General features: G+C 35.6%; 1 protein-coding gene and 1 long non-coding RNA gene across 2 annotated transcripts; both read left to right on the top strand.

The window, feature by feature from the left end:
• Positions 1–1737: 1737 nt before the first annotated feature.
• Positions 1738–12371, top strand: LOC147802970 (uncharacterized). The gene is made up of 3 exons (XM_087153933.1): positions 1738–3869; positions 3915–6135; positions 6269–12371. Exon 1 carries the CDS (start codon positions 1738–1740, stop codon positions 3043–3045), a length of 1308 nt encoding a protein of 435 aa, XP_087010059.1. The 3' UTR covers positions 3046–3869; positions 3915–6135; positions 6269–12371.
• Positions 12372–21887: 9516 nt separating this feature from the next.
• On the top strand, positions 21888–22222 carry LOC147802969 (uncharacterized). The gene is made up of 2 exons (XR_015429938.1): positions 21888–21962; positions 22088–22222. It is a non-coding gene; the product is annotated as an uncharacterized LOC147802969 (long non-coding RNA).
• The last annotated feature ends 3704 nt before the right edge of the window (positions 22223–25926 follow it).

The following is a 25926-nucleotide window of genomic DNA, read 5'->3' as shown; positions in this document are numbered from 1 at the left end:
CTTACGAAATGTGATAAAGAAATAATGTATGAGAGAAAGAGAATTAAGTCATTATCATATTGGCAAATATAAGAAAGATATGCCAAAATTTTTTTTTATATGGTATTACCAACACCAGAGTGGGATTGTAAAAAAAAAGAAACCTACAAATATATGATAAAAAATTGTGCTGACTCTGGTGATAAAAATATGTTTGAAAAAATAAATTTAGGATGCTTGATACTAAAGACAATGTTTGTTAACAGCATGAGTAGATTTAAAAGTGTATATAGTATTTTTGCTCTATGTTGGTAGAGAAATGCATTTTTTGGAGAGAGAGTGATCTAAATAATCTCACAGGAGATGACAAATTCATGGTTGTGAATTTATGCATTTATAATTGTATGTGATTTAGAATACTCAAGAATATATATGTAAGTGCTTTAGATTTTTTCTTGAAGTCACTTGGCATAATTAGTAGAATGAAAAATTTTTATAAATTTTTTTTTCCTTAAAAGGAAGGAAAATGTTACATTAATTGTAACACTGTTTTTGAACTATTTAGAACTTTTATGAATCCCACCTATTTCACGAATTCTTTCGAACACTTTTAATTCATTAGCACAGTGAACTATGATTCCAATGCCCGACCATCTGGGAGAAGGCAGAGCCATCTAGGTATAGGTACACCAAGCAACCAGGCAAAGAAAAGCAGAGACATCTGCACTCTGGGGATTAATGGGCTAATTTTTACCTAAAATGTGCCATGATGGATTTTGAAGCAGGCGTTCTAAACGCTCTCAGAGAAACCATCACTTGGAGTTGGGCGTCACTTAAAAGTCCTTACAGATGTCGACGGACTTAGAAAAAAAATCTGTAATCAGTATAGATTTCGATGATAAAGGGCTTCGTTGTGCAAAAGGCATTAGCACACGTGTAAAAATGCCTTAAGCGACGTCATGCTCTGTTGAATCGTGCGAGGAAGTTGCATGAAGACGCTGGAGTGCCCATAGGAACGTGCACGCATCGCAAGATAGCGTTGTTCGAATGTTATTTTGACACGCAAATTGTGGTATTTTCCACAACGATTTCAAACAAGGTAAATTTTTTGTTTTATTTATCTAACATAAATTTTATTTTGCATCTATCGATACTTTATTCATCCGGCTTCTTAATCACGTTAACTTGAATCTCTAATTAAACAAGATAATTTTAATTAGTAATTCAATTCATTTATCATTTCTATTTTTCGTTAATCATAAAAAAATTGTCTTTCAATCATAAATTATGAAAAATGTTTTTCTTTCACTATTGTGTTACCATCTATCGAATTTGGTTGGTTGGATTTTATTGGCGCAAGAGCCAGAAATGGCTCCATCTGACAACCCCAGAAAATGTCATGATTGTGATAGTTTGTGTGGATCCGAGCAATGTGTTATATCTCATAAAGCGAAAGAGAATAGGCAATAGTTTTCAATTTGCGTTAAAGTATGTATTTTTATTATTGTTACTTTGGTTTTAAAAGATTTTCATACTTTGTTTAAACTTTGTTCAATTTTAGCTATACCAATGCCCTCAGTGTTTGAAAGTAGTTCTAAAGAAGATTAGCCCTCGCGATTTCCATCGTTGTGGAACATCAAAGTGTAGATCATGTGGCCACACATTTATGTCACCTACGCAAAAGTGATGCGAAAAAGCCATCAGGTAAAATCATTTATATTCATTTTGAAACTGACTAGAGTTCCGGAATTGAATTGAATGTACCTTCTCCTCACCTTCTTACCTCATATTTTACATTTGAGAAAACGATGTGAGAAAACCTTAAATATGTTGCGAGTACTTTCAAATACCTTATGGGGTGCGGATCGTGTAGTTTTACTCCGTTTGTATCAAGCATTAATACTTTCACGCCTAGATTACGCTTGTGCTGTCTATGGAACGGCATCTGCATCTAACTTAAAACGTCTAGATACGGTGCATCATACGGCGTTACGCATATGTAGTGGAGCGTTTCGCACTTCTCCTGTTGAGAGTTTGTATGCTGTGTGTCATCAACCTTCTCTCGATTTCAGACGCATGCAGCTCTCCTTGACATTTTACTCTCTCGTCATGTCATCTTCATCGAACCCTCTTCGACGTGAGATTATTCCACTAAGTTTACAACGATTATATGATGCACGACCCTCATATATACCACCTTTTAACTCTCGCATGCGATCACTCATTCAGACTTTGGATTTTTGTGATATACCATCGCAATCTGTAAATTATTTTCTCATCCCACCATGGACTATTTCATCATATTATCTTGATTGTTCATTTGTGTCATACAGTAAGTCTAATGTCTCACCTAGCATTTTTCAACAGATGTTCACTTTCCATCGTCATCAGTATATACAATACATAGCAGTTTTTACAGATGGATCTAAGTTCCCTGGACATGTTGGTTGTGGGATTGTTGTGGCTGATATTACTTACAGCTACGACATTCCTGCAATTTGCTCTGTTTTTACAGCGGAAGCATTTGCGATCCTTTTAGCTTTAAGACTCATTTCTTCGCATTCGGCTAGAAAATTCTGTATATACTCGGATAGTTTGAGTGTTTTAAGACAGTTAGAACATGTGAGAAACGAAGCTCATCCAATTTTAATTTTTATTCAACATATATTGACTTCTCTATACAAGAAGGGTTTTAAAATTTTATTTTGCTGGATTCCCAGTCATGTAGGTATTAAAGGAAATGACAAAGCTGATTCTGCTGCACGATCTGCCTCTTCTCCAATAACATTATCTGTCCCATTTTCTGATTTAAAAAACCACATTCGCAAACTTGTTCAGCGTTTATGGCAGCAACACTGGGACCTGCAAGGCGAAAACAAATTACATTCTGTTGCCTTGGCCTGCATTGCACATGCGCAGGGCAGATGTCAAACTCACCCGCTTGCGAGTAGGACATACTCGACTTACTCACCTTCATTTGCTATTTGGAGAACCGCCTCCCAAATGCAACGATTGCAACGTTTTACTCACGATTCATCACATTTTAATACTTTGTCCATGTTTTAACCAGCTTCGCCTCACCTTTTTTGGTAGCTCCATTTTATGCATAAAAGACTTGTTAGATGAAAACCATCATCCTAACATATTTGCTTTTCTTCGCACTATTGGTATTTTAAACAGTATATAAGAAATTTATCAAGTTTTATCCACATATAAAAATACTTGCATTTTCACTGTTTTAGAATTCTCATCATTTTTACTATACTTATTGTGTAATTGTACTCTATTCTACCTTTTAATATGTTTTTAAAACCGTGTGTCTGGCGCAGCATGTCCTCTCTGGACCTTGTGCCATCAAATCTTACATTCAATTCAATTCTAGAGTTCCGGAGAGCATGTAGTCAATTATGTTGTTGAGCAGTAATTTAACGGCGATGAGAAAGTAATAAGGTTAATTAAATTAGGTCCCCGACCCCCCCCCAAATATGGGTATGCGGGAAAAATTTTCAACTTGTCGCCGTGTCAGTCTCCCGCACAGCCGGAGGTGGATAGAGTATCTGGCACACGCACTGGCCGAGAGGCCCGGCGAAGCCCCTCTGTGGCATTTGTTTAAAAACAAAGTACTATTTTGGCAACAGCCCGCAGGTAATCGGGCAAAAATACAAAATACATGAGAAAGTAAAGGATACATAGCGCTGCAAGAATTTTCCTGGCTGTTCTCTCTTCATACACAGTTTACAGCAATTGCTCATAATATAAAAAGGTAAGATACGAAAATTAAAAATTTTATAGGAGCATTCTAAAAAGAAAACTTATTTATTTATATTTTTTCTAGGTTTGATGGACAGTTTATTATGGCGTGGTAGTTAGAACAAGGATTAACGCCCGATGTAAATGAAAATAACGAGTATAAGACATAGCTGGAAATCAAGAAGTTATCCTAAATGGATACAAAATTATGAGTGTAAGACATCGTTGGAGATCAAGATTTAATTAGTTCAACATTTAGAAGAAGGTGTAAAATGAAAAATGATGATTTTATTTTATAGGTTAAAACAGATCTTGTTTTTTTATAGCTAAAATTTCTAGGAAATATCATTGGCCCGTTGTAGTAGGGGAAAAATGGGGTTCCCCCACTTCGTTAACATGAATCAGTATTCAACCCCACTGATAAGTACTAGTCATTTTTTTTAAAACTCTGTCTTTTGATTTAATCAAAATTTGATTTTTATCTGTGTTTTGGTGTGCTATCTCTATAAAGCATTAAAATTATTATTTTGAGACTTGGATTTTTCTTTTCTAGTGTATAAAATTACTCATTTAATGAAATAAGTTAAATAGTTTCATTAATTTCCTTGAGGATTATATTTGATTTAGGAATGTTGAAGATTACATATATTTTCTATAGTATTTCTTCTCCTTTATTGTTTCCGTAGTATTATACATTACACTTTTCATATAACTTCGATTTTCTTCTTCTCGACACTATCATTTTTGCTAACTTTAATATGATTTTATAGTTTTTGCAGAATTTTTACTTCTGTCAAAAAAAAAGTACCTCATGTCATACATTACGTTTTAGATAGCATAAATAGAAATAATAGGTTTGATAAAATTTAACTATTGTGAGTTATTCATTATCAATGGAATGTTAAGAAGGTATAACACATTTTTACTTAAAATTCCTATGATTCAGAAAGTTTCTAGAATTAGCACACTAAGTTATTCAGACTTATGGTGCCACACCATAAATGGTCACATGTGTGTTTAAGCTACTCTAATTGGTTGACGAATGCTAGAAAAGCTCTGTGGCTTAGAAACAATTTTTACTTTACTAAAGTTGGTAGAAGTGTTGTAAGAAATTTTCTTTTCCCGTGACCATGAAACGTTCTTTCGCTGAAATAGAGAAGAATTCTAGTATGCCGGCTCCTTTGTCATCTACTCCGATGGAAAAGAGTATAGTTTTACCTAAGCACCACTATCATCTTAGTGAGTTAAACTATGTTGCAATGACATACTTCTCCAACACTTTACTTATTCATCTTCGAAAATATCTGCTTGGAGAAAAGTTAGTTAAGTATTATTGGAGCAAAAGCCATACCGCACCTACAACTTGTTTTATAAGAAACATTCTGCTATAAGTTATAGCTATATTGATTTATAAAAACCAATGTCCCTTAGATAATTAAAAATGCTATTGTGTGGTTTATCCCCAATTAAAGTCAATGTTGGATTAAAGCTACCAAAATGGCGTCTCTGTGTTTTAAATTTGTTACAGTTAGAAAAAAAAATATGTTTAATAGTGAGCGGTTCTCTACAATGAGAACATCCGGGTGCCTGCTTGGAGAAAAAGGAAATCGAATTCCAACAAGGAAAGGCATCACATTGACTATTCCACTTTGGCTATCCATTCTAAGAAAATCAGAAAGCTACAAAGAATTTGTGTTAGCTGGGGATATAGTCATCGTCAACGACTGTTTCCTTATTGCAAAGGTGGACCTCGACATCGAACCTCACGTAACTTTTCAATGGTATTTTAGGAAAAAAGACTTTACAAGACAATTTTGTACTTCTATGTTTGTTATGTGCCAGAAAGTTTTGTAAAGTTAATGTCTGATAGAGACTTTCAAAAGAAAATTTCCTCTAGCTCCTTCAAACTGTGCTGCTAGTCCTGCTATCTCTCCTCAAATGGAACTATGTGACATTTAACTTGTGTCAACCATTACCATGGTAGAGCTCCTAAAATCCAACATCGAAGAGAAAGTGATATCTACATTTGAGTGTACAGGCTGGGAGCTTCATTATGAAAATCAGCTGGGACATGAATGCATCAGTTATAATTATGCACAGAAACTTTCAAGCTGTGGTGATATAGACACACTCGAAATCACTTTAGAACAATTGTCGTGGAAAAATTTAATGAGCCTGAGTTACCTCCACCTGAGTACTTAAACAATAGTTTAACCGATGAAGAAATTAGCGAATCAGATTACAATCACGCTCGCCATGTTTTTCAATCTTTTAATATGCAAACACTAAAATATTAGCATGTCAAGACTGACACTCTTCTATTGGCTATTTTAGTTTCTATTTCATTAATTAAAATTTTGTTAGTGTATAACTTATTATTACTTTATTTTATGTAAAACTAAATTTGTATAAATCATTATTTTTTTTATTTTAGGTTTGTCCCATATGCTGCAAATTTTTCAGCCGGAATTACAATTACATACAGCACAGTAAAATTCATGAGGAAATCAAGGAGTTTAATTGCCCTCAATGTAACAAGTCCATCTCGCGGAAGTATGACATGAACCAGCATGTGAAAATGTTTGCACAGCTAGGAATGCAAGTATAACTTCAATAACACAGAATTAAGCATGTTCTACTTAATTTGTGTATTCATTACTGTAATTTCATACAGGTTCACTAATGTGATCAATGTTCTTCAAAATTTTCTAAAAAATCCGAGCTGCTTTCTCACACAAGGTTGCTTCATTTAAAGAGGAAATCGAGCGAGGAGTCATCATCGTCCAAAAGAGTTTCGCCATCACCAGCGTTAGGGGTTTTCTCATCCTCATTTTTAACTCCTAGCGAAGACTCCATGTTTGACTTCAATTTATTCTTCGACGAGATGCGTCCGAAAACTGAACGAAAAACTGAGAGGTGAAGTTCGAGAAAAGGGGAACATTAAATTCTACCTAGTGGTAAAGACCTTGTGCAGTAGAAAAAACTCTGAGGGGGGGATACCTGAATATGCAACCCCCTGCTTTAGAAGCAATTGTTACATCCAGTTGTTAGAAAATGGTCTGGAGGTAAATATAAACACTGGTTTTCTAAAAATTCATGGTGCTTTTGAAAAATTTTGCAACAATGGTTCAGGTTGGATACTTGAATTTATTGATTTTAAGGAAGTATCCAGTGCTAAATATTGCCCGTTAAGCATGAGCAGTTAGTTATATTCCATTGCCCACTAAAATTTTAAGTAAAAAAGCAGTTTTAAATATTCAAAATTTAGATCAAAAATATCTCGTATGGTGTCTTTTGGCTTTTCGAATGAATATTCATAAATCTCAAAATCCACGAGCTAATATTTGATTCGAATGGTAAATAATGGTTAACTTGGGCAATTGAAGCTTGCCAGTACCCATATTCCAAATTCCTAAAATCGAGACACTCAATAACATTCGTATTAACGTCTTTGGGTATGACGAGGTAATATTTCCACTGTATATTTCCGAGCGTGAAGATGTTGAATGCTGCAACTCACTTTTAATTTCAAATGAAAAGCAAAATCATTATTGCCTCATTCGAAATTTCTCTCGTTTGATGGTTGATGCCACTAAACATAATCCTAAAAGCTTCTATTTTTATCGTTGTCTTCATGCAGTAGAAGAGACCCTTAAAAAACACTTAACTTTTTGTAAACATAATTCCCCTCAAGATATTAAAAGCCTGATGATAAAGATAAAATTGTATCTTTTCATAATATTAATTTTCAGCCTCCCATTCCTTTATAATTTACGCAGATTTTGAGTCTCTCATTGAGAAAATTGATAGTTGTCAACCTAATCCTTTAGCCTCATATACTGAGAAAATGTCAATTCATACACCCCGCGGTTATGCTTACGTAATCGTAGGACCTGATGGAAAAACATATAAACCTGTTACGGTCTATAGAGGATCTGATTCTGTAGACCACTTTTTGGATTTGAATTGAATGTTGGGTTTAATGGCAGAAAGTCCTCAGAAGGACATGCTGCGCCAAACAAACGGTTTCAAAATAAATCCTATGTAGATGTTATACTACAAGTTTTTCCCCTCAAAAATCACACGGAATTTATAAAACTGAATACAACGAAACCAACGCATTCAAAAGTGAGTAAAACCAGGTAAAATGTAAACATAGTAAAGCATCATAACAGTTGCATTCAAAGCTGAATAAAATCACATAAAAGCTGAATAAAATCACCCAAATGGATACAAAATTATGAGTATAAGACATCGTTGGAGATCAAAATGTAATTAGTATTTTTAGTAGAGGTTCAAATTCAGAACAAGGTGTAAAATGAAGATTTTATTTTATCGGTTAAAAGAGATCTTGATATTTTTTCATAGCTAGAATTTCTAGGAAATATCATTGGCTCGTTGAAGGTTTCGCAGAATGGAAAACAAAAACAGTGGAAAATGTTAATTATAATTTATTTAATTCTAGTTTTTGAACTTATGCAGATTTTGAATACATTTTAATTAAAAATGCATCTAATAGTGATACGCGCACTGAAATAACTGCGTAACATATACCCTGCTGTTATTCATATGTTCTTATTGATAGCGAGGGATCATGTCTAAAGTTGCCTTGTGTTAAACACTGTTTAACAATTTTAATGTCTTTAAGAAAAGACATAGGTTGCAAAAATATAAGACTTTAAGTATTGCTTTGTACAAGGAAGAAATTGCATGGACTGATCCTATAGGAGCAGATTATCTCGAGGAGCAGCTTTTGAAACGCCATGGGATTAGGTTGAACTTTCCCCGCAGCGACACCTGTCAGCTGAGTTCCCGAAGTGCAACTGTATTCAACAAAAAGTAATGGCAACGTGGGAGTGAGGGACTCCTTTTCCCCCTTTTTCGAGAAGATTCAATCGATTTCTTTGTGGGCCCCCTGATGTACGTCTGTGCATCAGGGAGGCGTGGAGTCTGATTTTTAGAAGAAATTGATGACGATTTTTTGAGCATGAGACAAATCCATTTACATCTCTAAAATTGTTCTATAATTTTTAATTTGTGGTCTGTGTGGCTGTAGATAGTGATGTTTTGCATTTATACGTTTTTTAATTTTTTTAAAAAAAAGAGTGCTGTCTAACAAATAAAATGTGGTGAGTTTACAAATTTCTGTATTTTTGTTTTATCTGTCTCATGTGTTTTTTAACTCTAGGCAATCCATTCCTTTTCAGCTATTTATTTTTCTTTCAGGTTATTGCGACAACGCAAATCTTTTTAAATTATACTTTTGGCCATGTTTCGAATTAAGATGATACGTATCCGTTTACAGGATATTGTTATTCTAGTAATTTGTAATTGTTTATTCTAAATTAATTCTTAATGGTTCATTCTAAATTAATCATTTAATCTTTGGTTTTATTTATTAAACCTTTTTCCCTAAGCCATTAAGAACACACGTTATTTACCTTGTTAAACTTCGTTTAACCGTTATAGAAATGTCTTGACGTGAAAGACATGTTTAACGCAAAAATGCGATAATGGAAGAAATGCTTTGTAGTGAGATGCTTTGCAGCAAGAACGCAAACGAAAGTGCGTTGGACTGATCTTGTAGGAGCAACTTTTTGACATTCACTCTTGACGTAACGAGGTTAGACTGGATTTTCCCCCTCAGCTGAGTTGCCTAGTTTCCACAGAGTTCGCTAAGAAGTAATGGCAAAGTGGTAGTGCAGGGATTCCTTCCTTTCCCCTGTTGAAGAAAAACCATGGCAAATAATTCCTTTGATAAAGATTTTCGGGAACTTATGAATAACAGTGTTTTTGGAAAGACTATGGAAAATCTGAGAAATCTTGCAGCTGTAGATCTAGTAACCGATAAGAAAAAAAGTTTTAAAATTAATTGCATCACCCTCTTTTAGTTCATTTAAAATTATAGACGAAGGATTAGTAATTATATCACGTCACTTTTCATCTCTTACTCTCAATCGTCCTATTTATATAAGTTTCACTGTATTGGACATTAGCAAAATTTTTATGTATGAATTTCACTACGGTCACATTAAAGCAAAATAAGGAAGTAAGGCAGAATTATTGTTTACAGACACAGACTCGCTTTTTTACGAGATACAAACGGATGACATCTACCTTGTCATGGCCTAACACATTAACTTATACGATACATCAGATTATCCATTGAGTCATTAAAAAAAATTTTTTTTTTAAGGAAAATGAAAGATGAGATGAACGGTGTTGCAGTGAAAGAGTTCGTAGGTTTAAGATCGAAAATGTACTACTTGTTAAGTAATAAGGGAGAAAAAAAAGACAGCGAAGGGGGTTCTTAAAAGCATTATAAAAAAAAGAGTTAAAACATTCTGTTAGAACTTAATTGTAACACTGTTTTCCAATTATTGATCCTAACAATTTCACGAACTCTATAGAACCGTTTTATAGAACACGTAATGGCTTCTGATGTGCCAGACTCCATACAAGCCATATCTAGGAGTGAACAATTGTTAATTGTTTTAATGAAATTAAAACTGAATTTATTTGCCACGGATATTGCCTATCGATTTGGGACATCCAGAAGGACCGTTGGAAGGATCTTTGATCTATGGTTTGAACCGCTTCCTGAGAAATTGAAATCTTTGATAAAGTTGGATTGATTTTGAGAGGGACGCCAGTAATTACTGTTGTTGACACTGTCCGACAATTGTTCGAGTTATTAATTTCAAGAGTTTGCAATACGACAGATAGGTCCCCTTGTCTTAGATTACCAATCTGTGTTTTAAAAGTTTTGCAGTCGAAAGACCAAATAGAGTTAGATTAGGGATTTATAGTTGACATCATTACTATAAGGAGAGATGTCGGTGCCGGTAGAGGAAATAGAACAGTTAATATTTTTAAAGACAGGAATACCAAAAAGTCGATATTAACTATTCATCCAGACGAACAAGTGTTGTGCTGTGCTAAAGCCATTGTTTATGCTTTAGCACATTTAAATAACGACAGAAAGCAGATTGATGTTTTGCGGAGGAAGAATCGACCTGCTCTTTTGAACAAGGCAAAAGATTTACACTTTGCTGCAGGCGTATCATTAGGCCCCTGCACATTCAACGCAATAGCCATTTTCGAACGATTTTTGGACATTCAAATCTCTGTCATGTTTTTTTTATTTTTATGAATTAAGTATTAATTATTTTGTATGAATGTTTAATAAAATTATGTATTTTAGGTTGCTTATACAGGGGAGTACAAAGAATCAATCTTCTATTATCAAATAACCATTACGACGTGATAAAACGCATGAAAGGTTATCATGCAAGTAATTTTTATCGTGAGCAGTGTGAAAAGCCATTTGCACACATTGAGGATCATTTTTATTCTAATTCATGCAGAGTTTGTGCCAGAGTTGACTGCGAAGATGGACAAAATATAAGATGTGGAGATTGCTTCAGGCTGTGTAGGTCACAAGAATGCTTTAATGCGCATAAGTTTACATCTGGACTGCAAGAGAATTCTTTGTGCGATAAAGTAAGACAAAATTATTTTTTATATGTATGCGTACGTACATTTATAAATTTTTTCTCAGTGAATGTAACAAATATTTTTTTTTTAAATTATTATTTTAAATTTACCAACGCAGAACCTGTTGTAAAGTCGTTCGAAGGCGAGAATGTCCACCAGAGCTACATCGTTGTTGGACAATAAAATGTCCTTCCTGTAAAACCTTTGTGAAGTCTTCAGAACATAGATGTTACTCTAAAACCATCAAATCACAAACGCCGTCTGATAAGTTGATCTTTTTTGATTTCGAAACGGACCAATCGTCAGGGGAACATCTGGTAAATTTTGCAGTAGCTGATGGAGTAGAAAAAATTTTCAAAGGGTATTCTGCATGTGATGATTTTTGCTCGTGGCTGTTTTCCCGCCCTCATAAAGGATTTACAGCGATTGCTCATAAAGTATGATTGACTACCTGAAAAAAAGTGGTGTTAAACTGAGATAATCTATCAAGTAAACAGAAAAAGAAGTTGTGATGTGAAGGCTAGTTTAAATTCTTGACTATTTTTCGTTTTGAATCCTTTTCCTGAACATCGATTTGAGAACTAATTTTTAAATTCTGTATCACGTTGTTTGTTATAATTTAAGTTACGTCGCATTAGTTTAACTTCTCATTTACAGTTTTGCTTGTTATTTATTATTTGTTAAATATTCGAAAGTTTAATAGTATATTCAGAGTGTTTCTATTTAAAAAAAAAAACTTCTTTATTCATTCATGAGCTCTGTGAAAAAGTCCAGTGAGATTTGGTCACATTTCACTGCAAGTGATTAGTTTATTACAAAGGAACTTTCTTCAACAGCTAATTTGAAAAAAAAAAAAACAAACAAACAAACATCTGAATCGAACTCATCCAACAGTACTACAATGGAGTATTGAAAGGCAAGAAGAATCCTCATCAAATGAAATAAACGACGTTGAAGTAAATAACATGGCAATCAAAATCACCAACGAAAAAAAAAACTAAACTCCAGCAAAGCAAAAATTTTCAGTTTGCGCCTAAAAAGTTGTGTTTAGATGAAGGGCGGAAAATTGATGACGTCTTAATGGACTTGTTCATTACTGAATTTTAACCATTTAGCGTGGTTGAGGATGAAGGTTTTAAAAAATTTGTGAGAGCACTGAATCCTTCTTATCAGCTACCGAGCAGTAAAACTCTTTCCGGTTGTTAACTGCCAAAGAAGTACAAGCAATGCATACATGAAATAAAACAGGTGATGACAAACGTTGAACAATTTGCCTAACTACGGATTGTTGGACGTCATCGATATGTGAATCATATTTAACCATAACTGCTCACTTCATCTATGATGAATTCAGGATGAAATAAATTTTGCCTGAACTTACAAGAATGGTGGACTCTCACACTGGAGAAAATTTCTCGCAAGAAATGGAGAGAATCATTGAAGAATGGGGTATATAGAGTAAAATAAAGTGCATTGCTTCAGATAATGCATTAAGTATGAAACTAGCGGTCAAAAAATGTCTCAAGAAAGAATTAGGTGCTATGCCCACACCCTAAACCAGATTGTTCAGGACTCGTTAGAGATTATAAAAGAATAGCAGGATAAATGTAAAAAGATTGTGTCCCATTTTAAAAGAAGTACTACCGCCAGTAAACGCTTACTAAATTGTCGAAGTTCGACTGGCTAATTTCTAGGAATAAATATTAATTTAAGTACTGATTATTTAAGCATGGATCTAGAAACTAATATTTTAAGATTACTTAATAAATATGAAATGTCAGATAGCAAACATTCTGCATTACCCATACAGCCGAAATCGACTTCGGCATATTTTATTGATAGTTCTCCTTTCATAGGAGAATATAGAGAGTTAGTAGGCTCGCTTCTTTACTTGTCTCAAGTATGTAGACTAATAAATTTAATTTAGATGATATTATGTATTTGTGTAAATTTGTTGAACATTACTCATGATTATGGATTTTAAAATTTTGTTGAATGTAACATATGTTTCTAATTTATTGATGATTTATTTTAAGGATTGAAAATGGTTATGTGTATTGCCCCTGGTTGTAAACATTATAACTAGAGAGACACCTGTCGCTTTTTTCGAATACCTGCTAATCCAAAGGTGCAAAAAATATGGATTAGGAATATAAGGTAAATTAATTACAACTTAATATAACTTCAAAATTTTTTTGTCTCTTTAATTGCATAATAGTAAAGAATTTTAATTCGCTTTATAGGAGAGATGATATTCAAATTTCGAAAAATCATGTGATATGCCAGTGCCTTTTCAAAGATGGATTAAAAGAAAATGGGCCAACGCTTTTTGAGCACAATAAGGATAAAATTTTCAATTTTCAATCTCCTGAAAAAGCTTGAAAAAAAAAGGTATTTCGATATTGGATTCCAACAGTTTTGTCGAAATGGTATGTAAACTGCTGTTTGTAGAAAATGCAACACCATGAAGGAATCATCAGAATCAAATGAAATTCGCAGCAAATGTCAATTATAGGATATTATGCAAATTAATAAAGTTTCACAGCCATCGCGCGTGCGTGGCGCGCGCAGCGCCCTCTGAATTGATGCTGAAAGCGTATAAATAAAGTGCTGTAGCGGGACGTTGAAAATAGTCTATGATTATTTGTTAGTGGCAAACGTTTAGTGAGACCTGAGTATGCCTCCACGACGGAAGAATAAGAAATTCAAGCAACTTACGGAGTTTGAACGAGGGAGGATAATCGGCCTTCGAGAAGGAGGATTTTCCTATCGCGCAATAGCAGCTCGTATGCAGCGGAACAGTTCCACAGTGATGCGAGTTTGGAAGCAGTGGACCGACGAGCACCGAACAACTCGAAAAACAGGCACTGGACGACAGAAGGTGACGTCAGAGCGCGATGATCGACACCTGCTCCGCATGGCGGTGAATGATCGCACAGCTTCCTCCAGGCAGCTGGCAGCACATTGGTCTACTGCTACAGGTGTACAATTGTCGGCTTCGTCAATTCGTCGTCGTCTGCTGCGCCGTGGATTGCGTGCAAGGGTGCCATTATACAGGATTCCCCTCACGGCGGATCATCGACGGCTGCGTCGGCAGTGGGCTCTTGAGCACAGAGACTGGCGAGCTGATTGGCACCAAGTTGTCTTTTCAGATGAATCACGCTTCAATTTGTGGACCCATGATGGCCGTGTTCGTGTTAGACGTTATGCCGGTCAACGCTGCCTTCCTGAGTGTATTATTGAACGACATAGTGGTCGAACACCCGGAGTTATGGTCTGGGGTGCGATTTCGTATCATGGACGATCCAATTTGATACGAATTGAGGGTAATCTCAATAGCAACAGATACGTCCGTGAAGTGCTACAGCCCGAAGTCGTTCCTTTCCTTCAAGGCATCCCTGGAGCTATCTTTCAGCAGGATAATGCACGCCCACATGTTGCGCGGACTGTTAGAGACTTCTGTTCAGCACAACGCATGCAACTTCTTCCTTGGCCTGCTTATTCGCCGGATATGTCGCCTATTGAGCACGTGTGGGATATGGTTGGTCGGCGTCTCACTCGTGATCCGCGTCCTGCAGTTTCCAAAGACGAACTTTGGTTGCGCATACAAGCGATATGGAATTCTCTTCCTCAAGCAGATATTCAACATCTGTTTGACTCCATGCCACGTCGTATAGCAGCACTTATTGCAGCGCGTGGTGGCTGCACCAAATACTGATTTCGGACGCTTAATTTGTTTTGAAAATTTCATCATTTATTTGTATCAGTACAAGTCGTTTCTGCATTAAATTTCATTTGATTCTGATGATTCTTTCATGGTGTTGCATTTTCTACAAACAGCAGTTTATATTATGTTTCTCCTCCTCAGTATATCTGATATGTCTTCCGCATTTAAAAGTATTATCTACATAAATGTTTTGTATAATTTCTTACAATGATGAAAAAAAAAAATTAGCAATTTTCTTATTATGACTTTCGTTCAAGGTATATCTGTTCAAAGTATGTGTAAAAACTACATTATTTTACTATTTATTACGCTATTACTAAAGTAGTTTTTGACTACTTTTTGTTAATGTAGTGACTACAAACTGCTTTGAAATTGTAGTAACTACTCCGCTACTCGATGGAGAACTTAATTTACACCTATGTTCAAAGTGGTTTTGAATAAGAAATTGGCTTACATTAAATATAAGGGAATAACATTAGGCCAGTTTGTTATTCCAAAACATTTTTTTCTTTTACTTTGTTCATATAACCTTCAACTTTCTTGACAATTGATTTGATCTTTACCTGAATTAAAATTATGCTTTGCAGTATATATTTATTTTATTATTATATATTACTCAATTTATGACATGCTTTTTTTTAAATGAAATATGATTACAATACATTTATGTGTTTTTATTTTAGAAACATATCAGCAAATCCTTCAGTTTCTGACTGTTCACTAACCTCCACTGTTCCCCAGTCTCTTGCTGCTGCTGATATTCAGACACTTACTCAAATCGCCAATTTGAAGGAGGAGAACCTCAAACAGAAGGAGGAGAGCCTCAAACAGAAGGAGGAGAATTTAAGTTTGAAAAACGCTTTGGCAGAGCAGGAATTTTTAAAGAAGAAGCCATTCGGGTTTTATAGTATAGAAAGTAATAATGATCATATCATGCAATATACAGGTTTACCTAATAAGGAAATTTTCAATATTATATTTTATTATTGTGATAAGGTGTTAGACACGTATTATGAAGAATGAAATGCAACTTGCTTGGATCGAAAAGATCAGTTGTTGGTGACTTTGATGAAATTAAAGTTGAATCACACTCACACTGATCTTGGTGTTCGATTCCAAGTAAGTGAAGGTACTATAACTAATGTTTTTTTAACTTGGCTTTACTGTCTGCATGAGGTGTTGTACAATTGTCTAATGGCAATTGTACCAACACCAGTTAAAAATGAGTTGCGTTTGCCCTCATGCTTTATGAATTTTAGGATTTGCCGGATGGTTATTGACTGCACTGATTTTTGTGTTCAAAGACCCAAAAAAAATGTCTCATCAGCGGCTGTTTTACAGCTCTTATAAACATCGGCATACAATGAAGGCTCTAATTGGAGTAGCTCCAAATGGTGTTATTACTTACACTATTGAGATGTATCCGGGATCTACTTCCGATAAAGAGCTTTTTAAAAATTGTAATGTAAATAATGTTTTTCAGTCTGGGGATCTTGCTGCGGCAGATAAATAAACTATATTTAGCAACTTTTATTTAAAAAATATTAGTGAATAGAGTTTAATACAGAATGTAAACACATTGAAAAGAGTGGATTTAAAATTATGTTTAGTTTTGTAAATTAATTCAATAACATAATTTTTGTGAAAGTTTCATCTAAGGGATGTATTTGAGACAAAAAGTACCAGCTTTTTGTATTAATATAAAAGAAATGGCTTTTACTAATCTCATATCTGAATGTAACTATAGTATTATAATATTCATAGCCTAATTGCTGACTATTGTTTATTCGAATAGGAGATTCTGGATATCCTCTTGAGCCATGGCTGCTAACTCCCATCAGTGGGGACAATTTATCTTCCTCTGAGGAAGAGTACAACAGGAGGCACGTTTCCGGCAGGGATACCGTTGAACGGTGCAATGGAACACTGAAAAGTAGATTTCGGTGCCTTTTAAAGCACAGAGTACTGAATCACTCGCCTGAAACTGCAGCACAAATCATAAATGCCTGTGCTGTGTTGCACAATATGTGCATCAAAGAGAATGTAATCTTTGAAAAAATAAGTATCTGCGGAGCCGATGTGCCTTTTGACACAGGAGTTTCCTTAAATCCAGGGCAACGAGAAACTAATGTGAGAGAGAAAGTTATACGTGTGTTTAATGTTTAAAAAAGAATTACCTTTTAAAATTTCTCGCAAATTTTTTAAAAAAAAAATGCAACGCGACATGCAATCTCTTTCTAAATTCAATACAGGGTACAATTACTTATTAACGTGTATTGGCGTTTTCGCAAACTATGCCTGGGCCATACCGCTAAAAGATAAAACGGGAAAAAATTTAAAAGTAGCCTTAGAATCTGTTTTTAAGGAACTAAAACCTGAATTACTTTAATCTGATGATGGAACAGAGTTTAAAAATAAAACTACGGATGTGTTGGAGACACCACTAGATAGCTCAGTCGGATACATCCTGGACGTCGACTTAGAATATCCGACCTCCATCCACGATGCTCACGCTGATCTTCCACTTGCGCCTGAGTCAGCCATACCACCTGGCTGTAATGAAAGGAGGCTCCTGACTACCTAATTCAACAAGGAGAGGTATGTGTTGTATTATAGAAACCGACAGCTCCGTTTGCAACACGGCCCCAAACTCACCAGAGTTCACAGGATCCTCCAATTTACTCAGGCTCCATGGTTAAAATCATACATTGATTTAAACACTCAACTCCGAACAGCTGCTAGCAATGAGTTTGAGAACTTCTACAAGCTCATGAATAACGCAGTGTTCGGAAAGACCATTGTGTACATCAGATGTCAAACTCTGCGGTAATGCTAGGAAGGCAGAGAAATTGATTGCGAGGTTCAACTTCCAGGATAGAACGATCTTTTCTGAAGATCTGGTTATTGGCTTTTATACGATTTTCATAAAATTTTGCTGAGAAAGCACATCCACCTAAACAGATAACAAAAGATAATACTCCTTTTAAGTTTGATGAGAGTGCGTTAGTTTCCTTTCACGAACTAAAAAATAGCCTTAAAACTTATCCCTGCCTTTTTCTACCTGATTTTGAGAAAGAGTTTGTGCTGAGCACTGATACTTCGAAGTACGCTTTAGGTGCTGTCAGTATGATAAAGACGAATTTCTACACCCTGTCGCTTTCGCCAGTGAAAGCTAATGGGGTGCCGAGATAAATTACTCAACGGTAGAAAAGGAATTACTAGGTGTAGTTTATGGTGTTTCATATTTCAAGCAATATCTCTTAAAGACTTAAAATTTTTTGTGATCAAGCCAGTCTTTCACATACCCTTAAACTTAGAGATCCCACATCCCATATCACTCGTTGAGTTATGACCTTACAGCAATATGATCATCAAATAATGCATAAGTCCGGGTAATTAAATATTACTGCTGATTACTTATCTAGAAGTGTGGAGCAAATAAATAAAGTAAATATAACTTCCATTCAACCTACCTTATTGTCTAAGATTAAAACTGATCAAAGAAATGACCCTTTTAGCCAAAAGATTTTTTCTGAAATTGAAGCTAATGCTAATATGTCTAAACACAAGTTGAATTTTTTTTATAAAGGATGAGGTTCTTTATTGCACAACTAAAAATAGTCCATCAAATTGTATTGATCGCTTAGTTATTCTAAATTCTGTTATACCTGAAATTTTGGCACTTTGTCACGATTCACGAACCGTGACTCATCAATGTTTTTGTAAAACGTTAAAACGTATTCAAAGTAGATATTTTTGGCCTAAAATGTATGTTCAAACTAGTAATTATGTAAAATCCTGTACCTCTTGTAACGAGCGCAAGGCTCATTTAAAGAAAAAGTTAGCACCTTTGCAACGTATGCCTATTACTACTAAACCAATTGGGTATGTTGCTATTGACGCTGTTGGTCCACTTCCTCTTACTTATTCTGGAGATAAATTTTTGCTTGTTGTGTCTGATTATTTTACCCGTTGGCCGGAAGCATACCCAACCCCTGATATTAAAAGTGAAACGGTTACTAAGATTTTAGAGCAATTTATTACTCGCCATGGCGTCCCTAAACATTTAATTTCAGGACGTGGTACAAATTTCTTGTCTGCTTCTATATCAATTGTAGCGTTTTTATGGCCGAGCTGACGGCCATTAACCATGCTCTCTTATGGCTTGCAGAGAAGGACTATCCACATGCTGCAATATACACTGACTCGCTCTCCTCATTGCAGGTCCTAGGCGACTCAACTTCTAAACTTGCCATCATCGAAGACACGAAATAACTGTGGAGACAAAACATTAAATGCCATTGGGTAAAAGCGCATTGTGGGATTACAGGCAATGAGGAGTGGATTAGGCAGCCAAACAGGCTATCAGCATCGGTCCGGTCAATATTGAGGTTCCGAGTACAGCCGCCCAGATCAAAACCTTTTAAAAAGCTCATAATATGAAACAGTGGAAATTAGAGTGGCAGAGTTCTGACAGAGGCCGGCAGACGTTTAAATTTTTCACGGACCCTTCAATAAAACGTCTGCAGGTTGACTTTTATCGAATTCAATTTTTAACTGGCCACGGGGTGTTTGGGGTACACCAAAACAGATTATTTAGCAAAACTACTAACTGTAATTATTGCCAAATTGTACAGACAATAGACCACCTCGTATTTGACTGCGCGCACTTCCAGACACTCCATGGAGATCAATTAGAAGGTAAAAACAAACTTCAGTGTTACGCAGAGTTGGCCTGCAGGAATAAAATCAAAACAATCATCAAAACCACGCTTGAAGAGGTACTGGCAAATACAACCACCTAGCATCAGAACCTGCCTGCTCCAGACACTTTATCACTTATCTTGTCCACTTAGGCTGGGATTCAACTGAAACAGTCTTAAGACACGCCACTCGACGGTCTTAAGTTCGGGAACTTACGCCACTCGTCTCATATGGCTATTCAAGTGAAACACTTACGCCAAATCTTAAAAGTAGCTTAACTTGAGACGGGGATTTTGTTACTCGTTTCTCCCTCGAGCTTATGATGACGTAGGATCTATTTATCCAATGAGATTGCTTAAAAAAAATAACAATTTAATACTTAGAAAGCTACAAGCAAACCTCTTATATACACTGGTTATCATAAATTAAGGAAAAATCACAAAAATAGCGATAACTCTTTCAAAAGTAAGCCAAACCGTGCAAAATTTGCATATGTTGTCCACTAAGAGTAGCTGAGTAAAATTGCAATATGCAAATTAGTGGCGCTGCACTCGGCTTACGTCATCTGCCTGGAGCATAAAAGTCCAAGTTTGAGAGAAAGCACACAAATTTTACTGTGATTGCGACATTGAAAATCTGAGATAGCCAATTCGTAATAATGACCTCTAGGCATCATTTGCCTGAAGAACTACGATGGAGAGCCATCGGGAGACTAGAGGCAGGGCAGAGTCAATCAGAAGTGGCCAGATGGCTAAATGTGAGTCCATCTGTGGTTCATAGACTTTGGAGGCAATTTCAAACCACAGATTCGGCATCTAGGAGGTTCAGTCAAGGACGGCCAACTGTTACGACCAGTGCCGATGACCGATATTTGACATTAAGTGCACGCAGGAATAGAACCGCTACTCCGACACATCTTAGATCCTCTCTTGCTGCAGCCAACGGAAGGTTGGTGTCAACGTCAACTGTGCGCAGAAGGCTCCACGAAGGTGGTCTGTATGCGAGACGACCAGCCATTTGCGTGCCGCTCACATCACGCCATAGGAGAGACCGTTTGCAGTGGGCCCGACAACATGTCCACTGGACGTCAGATCAATGGAGGCCTGTTCTCTTTACGGATGAGTCCAGGTTTAGTCTAGAAAGTGACAGTAGACGTTATTTGATATGGAGAGAACCTGGGACCCGTTATCATCCATCAAACATCCGTGAAAGAGATGCATACGGAAGAGGCAGTGTCTGTGCTTGGGGAGGCATATCCTTAGGAGGGCGCACATACCTCCATGTCTTTTCCAAGGGGAACCGTGAATGCTCAGGTTTATCGAGACAACATCCTTGATGCTTATGTGCGCCCATATGCCGGGGCAATTGGTGATTGCTTCCTGTTACAGGACGATAATGCAAGACCACACAGAGCTCGCATTGTTGATGATTATCTTCAACAGGAAACAATTACTCGCATGGAGTGGCCAGCTCGATCCCCGGACTTGAATCCTATCGAGCACGTTTGGGATGCTCTAGGGAGGCGTGTATCTGCCATCAATCCGCCCCCTCAGACCCTTGCAACTGCTTTACAAGAGCAATGGCTCTCACTTCCTATTGAACTGATAGACCGCATAATTGAAAGCATCACACATCGCTGTTTGTGCTGTATTGCTTCTAGAGGCAATCATATTCCATATTAAAGGTACTTTTTCTATTGCAAACCGATACTTCCAATTTGTTTATTTTATACATGTGCTAATTTCTATACTACTATTAATGTCTGATAATTTCTTTTTATGTTGTTTAATACTTTTTTTTATGTTGTTTATTATGTTGTTTCTTTTTATGTTGTTGTTTTTGTGTTGTATATTGTGGGTAAGTTTCATAAAATTCCATGTGTAATTTCTTGAGTTATCGCGATTTTTGTGAATTTTCCTTAATTTATGATAACCAGTGTAGTATAAGATTATATATTTCTTGACACATCCCAAATAAACTTGAACTTCTCAAAACGTGTTTCTGCTGTCAAGGTTATTTTGAAGCATTGAAAATACCCAAAACGACGAGCACCGAATTTTTCTCAAGAAGAGATTGTTTCGATTATTGAAGAATTAGAAGGAAAACGTGAATTCGATTTTGGGGCAATTACGCCGCTGCTACAAAACAACAGCGTGAGTACCAGTGGTTACATTCGTTCCGGGGAGGAAATATAGAAAAAAGGTGGAAAGATTCAGAATCTTTCACAAAAATGATGAAAAAAAAGCATGATGATGGAACGAACATTTGTGAACCAGGTTTTGAATTTAATGAATCAGATGATGAGGTAATAATTGTATAATTTTTTGTTATTTGTAATTTATATTCGTTATTGTATAATTTTTGTTTGTTAAACAATATTAATTGTTAATACTATAATATTATTTTTCAAATCAATAACTCTAATTTTAGCTTTTGGGAGAATTAACGCAAGAATTTCTGGAAGACGAAGAGCATTTAATTGGGGATCTCTCGCAAGGTTTTGCAGAAGCAACACAGGTGTTTAGAAATCTTCCCCCTTACAAGTGTATGTTAAATATTTTTTAGATGTGTCTTCTTAATAGTATTTAAAATATATAAATCTAATTTGAGATTTTCTTTTTCAACTGAGAGATGCTGTAATATTCGAGCCCTTTTATAAGAAGTTTAATTCAGACGAAAAGACTTACAGAGCTAGCGTAGATGTCAATAGGTCATCGTATGATTTGAGAGAAAGACCACTTATTGCTACTAAAGAGACCGTGCGGGAACTTTTTGCTCTTTTAATGGAGAGAACTTTTAGTGGATTGAGGCCATCGGATCTGGTGAGATTTTGTATACAAGCACATGGTTTGGATAAACCGATATCCACATGTCTGAAGACAGTTAGTGAATTTACTCTCGAGAAGCTTCTGGCTATTGTGTTAAAGGTTTTGCAATCCAAAGACAGAATCAAACTGAGTGATGGTTTCACAGTTGATGTGATCACAGTAAGACGTGATGTAGGTGCTGGGCGCAAAATGAAGGTGATCAACATTGAAACAGACAGGCTCAGAAAAAAAAGTCTATTATTACAGAAGATAATTAGTTAGTTAGTTAGTTGGATTTTATTGGCACAAGAGCCAGAAATGGCTATGCTGCGCCAGGCACTAGGTTAATAGTCGGACTCTAGGTCAAACTACTGATTTATTATTTAAAGCTGAGAATGTATTATTTTAAAGCAGAGAATATAGTCCAATAGTTTTGATGAACTTTAAAAGGTTGTGATGTATAGGGTCACCAAGTAAAGATTGAAGATTAGGATAAAAGCTACCAAAAAGTTTGTTCCTCAAATGTTTGAAACGTTCGCAGTCTGTTAAAATATGTTTAATAGTAATGTCGACATGACATAGAGAACAACTAGGTGCAGGTTCAGATTTTAGTAAATGCATGTGAGTAAAACGAGAATGACCAATGCGCAGTCTATTGATAATAACCTGGGTTTTGCGATCAATATGTATTGTTTTAAAGTTGTCAAGATTAGGATAAATTTCGTGCAGTTTATTATTAGATTGTTTATACCAATGTTCTTTCCAAGCCTGTTGTATTGTGGATTTACAAATGCGTTTGAAATCAAGAGATGTTATAAGGTTATTGCTTACGTTTTGAGTGGTTTTAGCCGTAATGTCAGCAAGGTCATTCCCCCTTATGCCGACATGTGATGGTATCCAACAAAAGTAGATATGGAAACCTTCACCACACAATTCTGTAAAACAACTTTGGATTTTACATATCATGGGGTTTCGCCCGGTGTGAGGAACACTTGATATAAAACTGCGAGAGTCAGTATAAATTATCCACTTGCGGTAAGTTTGGTCAGAGATAAAATTTAGAGCTAGTAAAATAGCGTAGCATTCTGCAGTGAAAATTGATGTGTCTTGGTGCAATTGTTCAGATATAGTAAAATTTTCAATAACCACACCACAACCAACATGGTTATCATGTTTTGAACCATCAGTAAAAATTGGTTTAAAATTATTATAATTATTACGATGTTCATAAAATTTTTGGCTAAAAACACTAGAGTTGGTGTCAGATTTCTTGAAATTTCCAAAAATATCTAAGACACACATCGAGAGATTAACCCAAGGTGGGATCGTCTCTATATTAGTAAAAGCTGCGAAATTGAAAATATTAAAATCATTAAAAATTTTTATGATTCTTAACCCAAATGAAGGGATGTAAGATGGACGTGAAGAGAAATGAGTGGTAAATTGCGGATTGATGACACCTGAATACAACGGATGACGTGGATTTGATTTAATTTTGAAATAATAATCTAGGGACAGTTTAGAGCGACGAAAATAAAGAGATGGCTCGGAACATAACGCATACAGACTCTCAATTGGCGAAGTTCGAAACGCCCCCAACGATATTCTAAGACCTTGATGATGAATTGTGTCTAGATATTTTAAAACAGATGAACGAGCTGATGAATATACGGGAATGCCATAGTCTAGTTTTGAACGTATAACAGCACGATATATTTTAATCATTGCGTCCATGTCAGCCCCCCACGAACAATTAGTAAGAACTTTTAAAATATTTAATGAATTAGATGTTTTTTTCCTAATGTAATTTATGTGAGGTTTAAATGTGAGTTTTGAATCAAATATCATTCCCAGGAATTTCGTTTCAGCAACAACGGGTATAACGCAACTATTTAGAATGATTTCCGGATGAGGATGTAGACCACGTTTGCGGCAAAAATGCATACAGTGAGTTTTTTGAGTAGATAATGTAAAACCATTTTCTGTCGTCCATACTAAAATTTTATTGACAGCTAATTGCATTTGTCGTTCAATAAGTGACATATTAGTAGATCGGCATGATATCCGAAAGTCATCAACAAACAATTCACCATAAACTGATGGAGGAAGTTGAAGTAAAATGTCGTTTATTTTTAAAATGAAAAGTGTCACGCTTAAAACGCTACCTTGAGGAACACCCTCTTCCTGGATAAAAATATCAGATAAAACGGAATTAATTTTAACCCTAAATGTTCTGTTTGATAAAAAACTTTTGATAAAATAGAACATGTTGCCACCGATTCCGCAATTAATAAGATCCCTAAGTATACCATACCGCCATGTTCTGTCATATGCCTTCTCCATATCGAAAAAAATTGAAACTAAATGTTGATTTTTTAAAAAGGCATGACGGATGTCTGTTTCAAGTCTTAGTAAATTGTCAAGAGTGCTTCGACCTTTACGGAAACCACTTTGGTATTCAGAAAGTTGATGTTGGGTTTCAAGTAGAAACATAAGGCGTCGATTCACCATTTTTTCAAGAAGCTTGCAAAGACAGCTGGTCAATGCAATAGGTCTATAGCTAGTAGTTTCTTCGGGGTTTTTTCCTGGCTTTAAAATGGGGATGACATAAGCAGTTGACCAGTTTTTTGGAAAAACTCTTTCGATCCAAATGCGATTATAAAGTTTTAGGAGAAGACTTAAAATTTTATCCGGAAGGTTTTGAATCATAGTGTAGTGAATATCATCAGGACCAGGTGTTGTTGGATGAATATTTTTTAGAGCTATTTGAATTTCGTTGAATGTAAAGGGTTCATTATATTTGCTATTTGTATTCTTAGGCTTTAGTTTAATTTTTTCTTTATTTCTTTTAATTGAAGCAAATGGTTCTGGGTAGTTAGAAGAGCTGGAAACTTGAGCAAAAGCACCGGCAAGGGCGTTCGTAACATCGTGTATATCTGAGATTGGTGAATTATTACACTTAAGAATAGGGATATTATGTGCTGTATATTTACCAGAAATCGTCCTTATTTTATTCCAGATTAAATTTGATGGTGTGTTATACTTTATGGAAGAGATATAATTTTTCCAGGAATTTCTTTGAGCGTTTCGTCGAGTTTTTCGGGCCACTGATCGGGCTTTTTTGAAAGCAATCAGGTTATCAGTGGTTGGATGTTTACGAAAAATCTGCCAGTAATGTTTTTGCTCTTTTTTGGTTTTTTGACAGTCATCGTTCCACCATGGTTTAGGATGTTTTGGTAATTTTGTGGATGACAATTTTGAACTATGTTTGGTTGCTTCTAGTATCATATCTGTGAAATGATCAACTGCAAGATTTATATCAGCTTGGTTTACTATGCTTTCATCAATATGTATCCAGGTAGTGAATTTAACCCAGTTCGTAGTGTTTAATTTTATTCGCGGTGTTTTGGATAAAATGTAGCTGTTACTGCCTGTGTAAGTAAGTACTAATGGAAAATGATC

This window comes from Parasteatoda tepidariorum, chromosome 10 (assembly GCF_982258835.1).
Source record: "Parasteatoda tepidariorum strain Cologne lab strain chromosome 10, Ptep-v5.0, whole genome shotgun sequence".
Lineage (NCBI taxonomy): Eukaryota > Metazoa > Arthropoda > Arachnida > Araneae > Theridiidae > Parasteatoda > Parasteatoda tepidariorum.
The sequence above is the reverse complement of the archived record's forward strand: the minus strand, read 5'-3'. Positions and strand labels throughout refer to the sequence as shown.